This window comes from Struthio camelus, chromosome 14 (genome assembly GCF_040807025.1).
Source record: "Struthio camelus isolate bStrCam1 chromosome 14, bStrCam1.hap1, whole genome shotgun sequence".
In the NCBI taxonomy this organism is placed as follows: domain Eukaryota; kingdom Metazoa; phylum Chordata; class Aves; order Struthioniformes; family Struthionidae; genus Struthio; species Struthio camelus.
Window position 1 is genome coordinate 591,569 of NC_090955.1, and position 12,585 is coordinate 604,153.

A 12,585-nucleotide genomic window follows, 5' to 3' on the forward strand; every position below is an offset into this window, starting at 1 on the left:
TTGACATTCAAGAAATGTATGTATTATTGATCAACTTTAACCTTATTTTTCTGATATTTTTGATCGGTGAATATGCAAACATTAGCCTGTGTGAATAGGTGCCCTCTACACAAGCTTCAGTGCCTGGGCTGTAAATTGAAAACTGTTTGTGAGTAGCGTAGCAAGAGTCAGCAGCAAACAAACAGGTTCAAATATACTTGGGTCAGAAGTATTGGCTTTGAAGGGCGCTTTTTGATGCGTGTTGATCACTGTAGCGCTGTGAACAGAGAGATGCAAAATATAGGGAAGCCAATAAGTGTAGTAACGAACGGAGGACTACTTCTCATGTCCAAGGTAACCGTGCAGTTGTAACACTGGTTAACACACTGACGAAAAAGACAATGATTGCGTTGTGTTTTCCTGTTCTTGTGTTGAACCTTGCATAACTAGGGTTCAGTATAAAATCTGCGGTGGAAGGAAGTCCAAGGTTTCTTAATCACTTTTGGGTCTGTGGTATCTTGCAGATTTCAAAGGCAGCTCATCATTTAGGTTGGCGTTTTGACCTGTGTCATACATTTAAAAAGATCAATCCATCACAAAATATTGCAACTACAGATAGCCTCTAGGCAGTCTAATTAAAACTCTGGCATTCAGTAACATAAAACCTAAGGTGCTCTTTACTGCAATCTTAGATTAGGAAAGATTTTGAAAAACTGTAATAACTTGCAATACTGAGTGTAATAGTTATCTACAAGAATTACACACATTTCTTTCAAATCCAGACACGGCAATTGTACCGAATGGAATCCCTGCAAGACAGCCCGCTGTTTCCACGTAATAATGAAGGACAAACATCTTTTCATAAATCATATTTTCTGCCAGAAAGGTACCTACCAGGGGTTTGTTTGCATCGTATCCGGAGATTGAGCACTTTCAGAGCTCAGTTTAACAGTCTGTTGATAGTGTTTGGAGAAAGAAAATTATCTGTTTCAGTGTAATGTATAGATTGGGAAATGAAGTCAGTCTGTAGTGGACTGACACCTTTCTGCATCTACGCTGATGCAGGTAGCTTGCTGCAGGTAGCAGTACCCCTTACAGTGACTTGTCTGCCACCTGGTACGTGGTTGCCAGGCAGAGCGTTGAAAAGGACTGGTCTCTTGCCAGCCAGCATCCCTGCGAGGAAGCAGCGTTAGTGAGAGGTCTTGCAAAGTGAGCTCTGCCGCTCTTTGCATAGAGGTGGGATGAAATGTAAGTTGATCTCCGGGAAGACCGTTAACGTATCTCTATTACTAAACCACTTTTGAAAAATACCGCAACCTCTCAGACAGGGTTGAAGCCTCCGTCTGTTCCAGTGCAGGTAACCTGAGTTGTGTACGACCTACTCCCTCCTGAAACACCTCACGAGCAGGGTTCTTGTAGCGCTGAAAGGGAGCGGAGAGCCAGCGTGGAGGTCCTGGCGGCTCCCTGTCCGGCGGGGGGAAACGGCCGGTTGCCTGCCGTAGTCCGGCTCGGCGTTGTACTGATGCTCGTTTACACAGAGATCTTGAGGTGCTTGCAGAGCTTTTTGGAGTAGTAGCGTTTAGGTCCATTTAAAGTAATTTTATATTGCTGAGTACAGTTGACAATGGGTGGAAGATCACTAACTTAAACAGAGTTCCTCCTAGCTGTTAGATCCCATTCTTAGCAGTTACAATTGTAACGTTGCTTTTGGTTAACAAAGCAGCCCGTTTATACCTGAACTCTCAGATCTTTCAAATCAAAGAAATAGGCTGTAGATCTTGTTGTCATTTTTAAACGTCTTTTTAAAAGCCAAATGAAAAGTTCAGCTATCCGCAGTCAGAGAGCAATCTTCCAAACTAATTTGATTGAAATCGGCCCTTGTCACGGAGCAGCAGGACTCTCTGGTGCCCCGTAAGCGATTCCACGTTTCTGATTCTGCGGTCTGTGGACATCAGGTGAGCTCACGCCCTGTCCTCAAGGCAGAAAGTGGGAGAAGATAGTTAAAATTTCCATATAATATCCATCTTAAATAAAACCCACTTGGATTTCAGGCTTAGTAGCAATAGTGGAAAAATAGCAATGTTCAGAGGAAGAGAATGAGTATAAAAACATCTGTTTCAGAGAACGTCTAAAAAAAGTTCAAACTGATTTTTAAATATGCACCTCTTTTATATAAGCACTTGATAAAGGAGTAACACCTAGGGCCCGTTGTCTCTTAAAGATCACATAACGAATGGAAGCGACTTGGTATCGTGCTCTCTCTGTGAGTTGGTTGCCGTCGCTTCTTGAACACTAACGCAGCCCAGGCCCAGCCCCTGGCCGCAGGCTCAGCGTGCTGCGTGGGTCGCCCCTCGGGGGCTAGGGCCGGTCAGTTAAACGTTTCCGGCTCCACCTGTGGCAGGCTCCTCGCTGCTGCTCCGATCCCCGCTATACCGGAAAAGCCAAGGAGCTTTCACTGAGATTTTTCCATTAGCACATTCTGATGATTTAGTGAGTTGATAATTAACTCAAGATTAATGCATCAGCAAGCAGGTGTATTCCTCATTTCTTTAGTCTTATGAAGTGAACTCAAGCAGAAGTATGCTTGGGTGAGAGGAATGGAGTTGTCTACTCGCGCTTGTATTTGGGGCGCTCGGAGAACGTACCCAGAGGGGAACCTTTGTTGTCGTACTGGATGCAGAGTACTCTGTAACCTCTTTGCAGCCCAACAGCATGTTGTCTCGAAGAACTATATAGAAGATTACTTTAGGCAGAAAAGCTGACCAGCCTCTTGCATTGTTTGGCCCTAGAAAACAGTGTTTCTAGTCGTTTTGCCCTGAATTATCTAGATCGTCTCAGATATACTTGTGGATGATGCAGTCACTCTTCTCATTGTGGTGAGTAAATACGGTCTTCAATAGCTTCGTTTTTTTTACTTTTTCTCCCAAATAGCCCAATGGATAGATGGATTTTATAACAACCCAGTTCACTTTTTTGTTTTTGAAGTTTCCATGCAAACATGCCCTCTTTGTCCCTCTAAATTCAGAGGCAAACAGATGAGACTATGGCATATGCTAGCTCTGAAGCCAAGCTATTAGAGGGGTTTTTTTTAGGTTTGGATCAAAAGCTGCTGTTTCAGTACCCTGTATTTTATAAAGCAATGAGAAAGAAGTATTCAACTGCATTAAGAGGGCTCAGAAAAAGTCAGCTTTTGAGTCACTTACGAATCTGTAACATAGGAATTAAAAACCTGTTGATGTCTTGGTTATAGTTTGGTTTATTGATAGAGAAGGGTTTTTTCACAAAGATAAGGAAAAAAACGTGTTGTCTTCCTCTCCTCCTCCTCCTGTTCAGATGAAACTGCCTGTGGTTCAGTTTGTGCCCGTTGCCTCTTGTCCTGTCGCAGGGCACCACGGAGAAGAGTCTGGCCCCTTCTCGCTGGAAGGAGAGCTGGTTTCTACTGCACCAAAGACCATCTAGTGTAAAGAAAGCAAGTACAGAGCTCTGCTTATTCAGAGAAGATGAATAAAATGTAAAATAATTCAGGTTGGAGTGGCTGTTTGGAAAGCATCTAGTCCAGCAACCTGCTCAAAATAGGGCTATATTCAGCATTGGATCCAGTTCTCTTATGGATCGTGTGAGAACCAGTGATAAGGCAAATAACCTCCCACATTTACTAACGAGCTGCAAAATTCCAGACGAGACCAGGGCTGCAGATGTCTCTACTCCGTCAGACAGTCGGCGATTCCACCTGCCTGCAGGTAAAACTCCTGGTTCACGCTCTCATTTTCAGAAGAAGTTTCTGTTTCTGGAATGGATTCATGTGAATACGTTTTGTACTTTGGCTGTGATGGCAGTTGTAGTCTGTTTGGAAGTACACAATAATGCAACTGCTGGCAATTTCTTCAGTAATCCCTTGGTCAAGGGAGATGTGCATGGCGCAGACAGAGTCTTTCCGTTCTGTTGCCTCTCTTGGAGGAGAAAAGAAGAAACTTTTGCCTCGTCTTCACGCGTAAGGCTCTCTTCAAAGGCACTGAAGCAAAGGAGGGGGAACAAAAAGCCTCATTTCTAGAAGTAATCGTTATTTATGAAGTTATTGCAGGACTGACTGTGGCACACTGCTGGGGTCCTTGGCTTAATGAATCTGCCTTCTGCTAAGGGGGAGTGTGCGGGTGTTCCAGCTCTGTTGTCTTCCTGTGGTCACTTCCCTCTGAACCCACATCTCCTTTCTCCCCCTTGCCGCCTTTGAAGCTGTTGCGCTCTTGTGGGAAGGGCTTTCCAAAGCAGGGTGTCCGGAGCGTTGTTCGCGGTGAAAGGGGTCGCGTAGCTTTTGCTCGTTTGCCCTGTGCAGGTCAAGCACGGGCTCCCCCGAGGTTCCGCTGTGCAGCGCCTGTGCTGGGACCGGTTCAGAGCAAGCTCTGAATTACTGACTACTCTGATTCGGTCAGACAGGAGAAAAATGAAATGCTGTTTTCTTTGGCATTAGAAGATTTAACCCAGTTTCTTATTGTGATATAAGAAAACACTCTGATAAAAATTCATATAAACATAATCTAGAATACAATGATGATTCAGTCCTTCAAATCAATACATTTTTCCTTATGAACTAATTCAAACAAATTTAAATTTTCCTTTTAAAGCTCAGAAGAAAGCTTCCTATATATTTTGACACATACAATCCTCAGGAGATAATGTTGTACTCAGATTCTTATTCTGTGCGGTATTAAACATCCTGACTAGATCTCTTATGGTTCAAGAGAGTGGTGAAAAATCACAAACCTTTTTACCTGTCAGGTCACTTACTCAAAACAGGTCCAGTTCATCGGGGACTGGAAGTCTTTTGCAACCTAGTCACTACTTAAATGTATGCATAAAAGGGTATGAGAAGTTATTAAAAATCAGAGATTTAGTCCAGCTAATTTGTTTTACATGGAAATGGAAAATTAAACACATTCAGTATGCTTTAGTCAGCATGCATCTAATGAACAAGATGCAGACTGGCTAACGCTCTCTAGGCATGGTAATTTCTTGTGTGTATATTTCTTTTCTATTTTGATCTAGAAGCTGGCAGAAGGCTTTCTCTGTTTTTCTTGATTATACTTTTGGAAATCTTAATTTCGTTAAGGAGTTCTGTGCATACTCGGAATGATCAGAAGCCCTGAAGCCCACAGGTGAAGAAACCACACCTGAGGAAGCCAGAGGACATTTGACAACAGATGTTGCAGCTAGCACTGAAATGAGCTGCAGTTGCAGAAGACTCTTTAAACTTCCAGAAAATGTAAATGACTCATCTGGTCTCTGCTCTTGCTAACATCTTCATTGCTACAAAAAGCTGTGCAAACTGTGAAGTTAAGAGAAGATTCAGCTTTCTAGGCTACATTTCCTATTTTAGTTAGAATAGCAGCCAAACTGCTGAGGTGGTAAGGCTTACCCTTCTAGGTTGTAATAAATTTTTCGAACAAGGTATCCCAAACTCCTGTGTTGGGGTGAAAGAAGTAATGAGTTGTAACAGATCCTTGTAGATACTGTGCATGCAGGAACCAGAACGCTGCATTGAAAAAGCCTACCTGTTCATATTTATCAGCATGGATTTCTCTTCCTGGTCTCTGTATACCCTGGTGATAGTGTGGTCTGTTGGTATGATGCGGTTTTGAAGGGAGAGGCTGATCTAGTGTAGCCTACGTTAGCGGTACAGAAGGATGGAGAGTGGGAGCTAGGTGAGATGGTGCCTGATGAAGTGGCCAACTCCTTCAGAAAGTGGCCGGCTGGTCAGGGCTGGCTTTCCGAAGGAGGGTGGGAGGGAATATGGGATGAGATAAGTCACAGGAGAGGCAGAAGCTCTGTTGTTAACATCTCCGCTGTGCTGCGGGCAACCATAATGCTGGAGGTTCCTATCACACCAGGCTCTGCTGAATGATGCAGAGCTACCAGTGTGCGGCTGTTGCCAGACTTAGCTCTGGCCAGCTTACATGTTTTTAGGTGGCAAGGTGCACCTGAAAACAACTGTGGCCTCATACCTGCCCTGCACTGCCTGTGCAAAGAGAAAGCAGAAGCCTCATGCTTGCTGTTCTGACAACAGGAAGGATAATTGGAGGAGGGAAGGCAAAAAAAGAGGCTTGATAATGAAGCCAGTAGGAGGCTAGCAGAAATACGATGTGGACAGACATCACATAAGTGACAAGTATAAAGTCTCCCGACAGAAATTTACCCATTACATTTTCCTGAACAAATTGGAACTGCCACGGGGATGTTGGAGCAGGTCAGTGATTTGAGTTGCCTGGCAATGACAGATTTTTAACCTATGAGCCATGAAACTGCAGCTCTCAGGTGCTATTCCTAATTCTGTCTCAGTGATCTTGAGCAAATGTCTTTAATTTGTTGTGCCTCGACTTTGCTACCTGTAAGACCAACCCATCCCACTGTGGGAGATAGATTTCCCTGCAGATTTCACTGCTGCAGCTTCTCCTTCTCCTAAAGCATCCAAGCTAAGGAGCTCCATGCTGGCTGCTGCACTTGTCATACGCTCAGGGAATTGCAACCTATCGCTCACTATTGCTCAGACATAATCTTAGCCAAGCTTGGTGTTCGTAAAGTTTAGATTAAAGTTCCTTCCCCTCCCCCATTTGTGAGGGTGAAGAAAAGAGTCCTCATTGGCGTTTTGTGTTAAACTGCTTTGGTGCAGCAGTACCTTGACTGTTAAAACACGCGCTCTCCAGTGTTTTTTGTCTATACCTTCTTTGCCATGTAACTTCTAAAGCCCTGTCTTCTCTTTGAAGGGAATATTTATGCTAAGTGACTTTTTGAATGACTGTCTCCTATAATCCACAAGCAGGCAAATCCACTTCAGTACTGCTGCTTGCATTAATGCAGTCAACTGAAGCAGCGCAGCGCTTTGAAGCAGAAAGGTCTTACATGGGCCACATGTGATCTGTGTATGCCTCGTGAGAGTCCAGTGAAGTTCAAATGTAGGACTTTTTCTTTTCTGCCATTTTTCCTCCAAAGAACGTTATCTTTTAGCAAGGGGAAATGAGGCCACTGCACCCACTTATACATTGATAACTCCACTTGGTATTATACCCTTAAGAAAATTCCTGGTAGCATTAGTATGCTTACATTACTGCTAGGTAAAGTCAGCAGTTTTCTTCCTTTCTGCTCTGCATTATGTCTCTTTCTCTCTCTCTGTCTCTCACTCTCCTAAAAGTTAATTGTGGTTGGACATGACACATCCTGTTTAAAAAACAAAACAAAACAAGAAACACAATTGGAAGGGGAGAAATAATAGTGAGTATAATTGCATTGATTTTTACCGTAACCAAGTGCATGCTTAAGCCCACTTTCTCTAGTGAATCTTGATATTTGGAATAGCAGAAGATAAATTTCAAGGAGCATCTTCTCTGTTAACATAACTCCTTGACCATTAGGAAACAGCATAGGCTCGTGGGGATCTGAGCTAGTCTACAGTAATTTGGAAGTAACGAGTATGTATGCTCAGCATTTCTATCAGAGTTCTCTGAGCTTTTCTGGCCACCGAAATGAAGATAGAGTTTTAAGTAATCTAGCCTATAACAAGCAAAAAGAGTTGGTAAAGGGATTGCCAAACGCACAGTTATACAGATACTTGGTCCATTCTAGCATGTCCTGATTTCTGTTCGTATCTGGCTGATTTAAACTAAAGCCGGAATAGATACAATATTCTACTCTATATTCCCATCTTCATCACGCTGTGTAGACAAACTCATGAAAAATTTGGGCTTATGTATCTGCAGCTGCACCAGGACTTTGCTGTGTAAGTACACCCCACACATCTGTCCTGCCCGTAGCTCTTTTCACTTTCACCAGTATTCCAACAATTTTCTTGAGTTCCACCAAATTTCATTCCTGACTACTGCTGTTCCTCTCTGAAAGCCCTGAGACTTGGGCCAAATGCTCTTCCAGGTGTTTGAGGTAGCACAGACCAACACATACTCCACTCCACTCCATATTCCTGGTCATAAAACTCCTGGAAACCCACTTTCTGTTCTTTGAGGAATTTCGATGGTATGCTCATGGACCTTTTGTTCAGTGTTATAGTGCATTGCTCCAGGTATAGCATGAGCTGGCAAAATCAGTTGGCATATGTGTATGTACGTGTGTGTGTATATGTATGTATATATGTGTAAATTAATACGTAATGCTCATTCCAAACTTTTTTTTAAAGTAGCTTTACCATAATCTAATGCAGTGGTCCTATGAAAAATAACACAATAGTGTGACTTCATAAGTACCTGAACATGCTTTCTGTGTTCTAGGAAATTAAAATACATGTGTTCCTGGCCCAAACCACAGCTATTACATCTGGTATATGTCAGTTTTAATCTGAGAAATTGCTATAGAGTGTCTTAGGGTGCAGCTTCATATTAGAGCCAGTTTAACCTAAGAAGCATTTGCCACTGAAGGGAGCAGTCCCATTCTTCCACCCTGCTCACATCCACATACTTTTTCCTTGGGTTAGATCTAGCAATTGTGCAACTGTGTGGAGGGTCAGTTCAGCTGGTTTATCCAGTGGAAAACTCACCACACCAAAAAAAGAGGGGAGAAGGGAAGACAGCCTTCCATTGAATCAGCCACCTGAACCAGCTCAGACGCAGCTAGGTCTGGTGCAAGGGGGACTGCAGGGACACGTGAAGACGGGATGTGCAGGGGAGGAGAGTAGGAGCCCCCTCCCCCCCCTTTAAATGGCAGTTTTCTATTTGATCTACTTAGCTGTAACATGAAACAGCACCTTCAAAAATCAGGAGTGATGGCTCCTTTGCAGGCCAAGGAAAGAGAAGCGCACTGTTTCTCTGCTTGCAGAGTGCTGCTCAGAGGACAGTGAGTTAGAGTCTTAGTTTGCATGGGTCAGCCAAACTGACCTTACTGGAATTTTTTTTTAATAACTTATTTCTTTAAATTAGCGTGCGATTATTATCAAAATGTTGATCTTTTATAATATTCTATGACTCTTGCATCATATGTACATAATAGGCTTTTGACTCTGTTGTTTTATGCTAAAAGATGAAGAAGATGCTTTTCATGCCAGCAGTGAGTGGAGAAAAAAAAAAAAAAGGACTGTGCAAAGAAATCATTGTGCCATTTTAGACTTGAAATAACTTTCAATTGGGTCTAAAAAGGCCAGGCAAGGAGTTCTCGTTGACAGTTGCAATTCAGTCACAGTTCACACAATATAACTGTATCTACTGTTTTCTCATAGCTAGATAAAGAGTCACTATAAACATGTTTTTTCTCCATGCAAATGATAAAGCAGTTGTGGTTTGCAGGATAAGGGAGGAACTGAGATACTCAGAACTGGAACTTTGTGACTTCAAATGTTATAGGATTTTTCAAGACAAACATCTGCTGTTTGGCCATCTGTGGCAAAAATAGAAAGCTGGTTGCTGCAGGTTCTTTATTTCAGAAATCCTATCATTAAGCTATTTTCCACACTGAACATATAAACATCTCAGGTAGGAAGCTCTTTTTTTTAAAGTAGGAGTATGGTTGCAAATCTATTTTGGAGAGATACTAATTCTTCCTTTACAGATTTTCTCAAAGCCATTGAGATATGTTGATCTTTTCAAAATCTTCACTAACTACTTAATTTGTACATGTTCTCCCAGAGTTTTATTACGTAAAATATCATGTAAAGGTCTTCATTCACTGTGTGGGGGGGAAAAAAAAAAATCTGTGGTGAACTCTGAGGGATAGTAACTTTTATATGAGCCTTGACTCAAGCGTGTTGTCAGATATGTAAAATTCAGGACTGTACTGCATTGCATTTCATGTTATCTTGCTTGATGCTCATAAAATTCAGTGTGTGCTGCGCTTTCCTAATGCATATGGAAGAAATGGTCTTTTGTCTGAAGAACTGTAGTATTAGGCTAGGCAAATCCAGCAATAGTGTGAATGGTGGCCCCCAAAAAGAGGAAATGGTACTAAGTGATTGCCTGAGTAGGAGATTTTGGTTTTTGTACATCTGAAACATTTAATCCGGGATTACAGGCATAGATCATCTCATTTCCTCAAGAAGCACAGAACCTGGTACTCTTGCTCAGTAACGCAGAAAAAGGACCTTACTCAAGAAGTCACTGGAGATTCTCTAGAAATTGGTCAAACATGGATGTTTATCCCACTCAATAAATTTTGAAATTTTTACTTTGAGAGTCTTTTTTACTTGGCAAAATAAATATACCTTTATTAAGTGAAAGGTAGATCTCAAATGGATGGAGTTATTTCCCTAAGAGCTGATTTGTAGTTTGAGTGTGAAAACCAGAGGACAACCATTTGCAGGGACTCCCCTGGCATTGTCTTTCTCTGATAATTCTGCTGTTACAGGTTCACGTTACAAATAGTTTTCTGTGGTGTTTGTTTGGTTCTCTTTGCTACCTTGAGAAATCATCTCAGTCTGCATGAACGTGCACCAGAAGAATATGCCTTAAGCTTCCTGAAGTAGCTGTTTGGAACGGTTTCTTGAAAGTGTCCTGTTGTCGCTGCCGTGGCCATTCTTCACTTTAGATCCCACGCTGACTGCAGAGGGAGCTACCGTAATGCAATTTCCTCATCAGCTGAGTTGGAAATCTTCCCTCCTTCATGCTGCAGTCACTAAAAAACATTGGATGAGCGGGGAGAGAGCTAAATAAGAATTCTTAGTTATCCGCTTCAGTAGGGCGTTTTCCTGCCCCTTACGTACAGAGTTATCTTACCTTTTCTCACCTTGTTTTGGTGATTCTCTCTGTAGCTCTTGGGCTCTGCTGCCTTCCAGAGTAGTTCACTAGGCAAATTAGCCTCCTAATGTGTTTTAGAGTGATGTAACTGTTTATTTTTCTTCATCTCCTCCGTCCCAAACACTTCCTGCCTTTTCTCTCCCCAAAACATAGCAATATTTTTGAGGTAGGATTCCTTTTCTGATGCTATTTGTTTACACATTGGTGATATTATTTAGCAGAGCCTTGTGCCAATTGGACACACATTTCATCTTCCAGTTAAAAATATCCTTCAGTTCTTTCCCTTTCTTATTCGTCAGTAATAAAGCTTCTGTGAAATGTGTAGAGGGAGAGATTTTAAAATCAGAAAGTTCAAAATTAGAATTGTTTGCAAACTATGAGGGAAAAGAACCTTGGGTTCTTTTACTGTTCTGGTCTGAACAGAGTAGACTTGCATCTAATAATGTTTGTTTTCATCTGGCATTAATGTAACCTATTTAGAGAGAGACTTAGAACTCTCCTGTGGTAGCTTGGGAAGATTTACTAATCTGGCATTTAATTTCTAAGAAGACCTATATTTTTAGATGTTCGTGTATGTGGTGGTGTGCGCTGTCTCCTGCCAGTGCCTAGTTTAGCCTCTGCCTCCATTATGCACCGTAATTACGTACGGGGAAGTAAAAGCCCATACAAATTTGCTTTGGTCAGAGAGCTTCCTGCAAGTGAGCAAAATGGCTATTACCCTTTTCAGGTGTGAAGTGCGATATGAAAATTCAACTTAAAATGTATTCTTTTATCTGCTATGTTTTCATAGTTGTTCTTTAGGTTTGGGCACGTTCGCTCTACTGAGAAGAGTTGCTGTTGCTCAAGTGGCAAGTTGTGTTGCTAGCTGACCTGGGCTGGATCATTTTTCAAAGCGTCTGTGTAAGCTGGGTTGAAATGTATGTACTGATGAAAATACAGCAACAGAAAGGAGTAAACTTTAATGCTGTTGTAGGTGTTTTTAACTAACAAAGCTCTTGTATTCAGTCATGTGGACGGACTAGTTTGTAAGCCCTTTTCTGCTGATGTGATCAGCTGCATCCGTATTGTTTGCTGAGTTATCGGTATAATTCACCCTGCAGTCTCCACGCTTGTGGAGCTGGGATCAGGTTCCTGCTGACAGCTGTGTCGGATTGGATTACTGGAGAGATCACACACCCTGGCCGGGTCAGGGAGCTTGGCTTTCTGTGCTGGCGCAGGGGCAGCCCCTCGGCTACTACGTGCTCCTTCTCATAGGCCCTGGCTGCTTGGTTTTTGTAGGAAACACGCTCCTCCTTCTGGTACAGAACAGAAAATGCAAGGTTGGTAGAGAGCCTGGGGGAAAGGGAGAGAAAAGTCAAGAGATGAAAGGACCAGCTCGTTCACACGTCTACATGTAGAAGCTGGGAAGCTCTCACCAGTCTGGAGTATGATGAACCATTAGTTAAATTGGTGCAGCTCTACAGTACCAATGCTTTATTTAGCAAGCTTGCATTTTGCTGGCTGTGGTGCATTAAACCTGGTTGTTCAATCTGTTACGTAGTTTCTAGGTATCATCTCTGATTTTTCTGTTTCAGGTCATGTTTCATCTAATGGTTGATTTTTATTTCACTTGAGAATATCTCATGGATCAACCTGCTCTTACCTCCTCATGTCCAGGCCCATTGTTAACAGGTTTCATTAGTCGTGTTTGCTTCAATACGTTGTTGATTCAGCCCCCTAAAATGTGACCTTCCTCCTCCTTTTATAGTACATAGTTAACTGTTATAGCAAGGTCAAGGGAGATTTGACATTGTGTAACTTGAAAGATTGGAGTGAAAAAGAATTAAAAATGTTAAGATTTGTTGAAGTGCATGCATGTATACTATGTATTCTGAAAATTTTATAAATT

The 12,585-nt window shown here is 42.2% G+C and overlaps 1 protein-coding gene across 8 annotated transcripts in view; it reads left to right on the forward strand.

The window, feature by feature from the left end:
- Window positions 1-12,585, forward strand: part of TMCC1 (transmembrane and coiled-coil domain family 1) — a 126,070-nt gene that overhangs the window by 60,182 nt on the left and 53,303 nt on the right. Inside the window, exon 1 of one of the 8 annotated variants that reach the window (XM_068906707.1) lies at window positions 3,313-3,719. The exons of the other annotated variants lie outside the window; for them this stretch is intronic. Coding sequence (XP_068762808.1) covers window positions 3,675-3,719 — 45 coding nt within the window. The 5' untranslated portion in view covers window positions 3,313-3,674. Of the gene's footprint in view, window positions 1-3,312; window positions 3,720-12,585 lie in introns of those variants that run through there. 8 annotated transcript variants of the gene reach the window in all.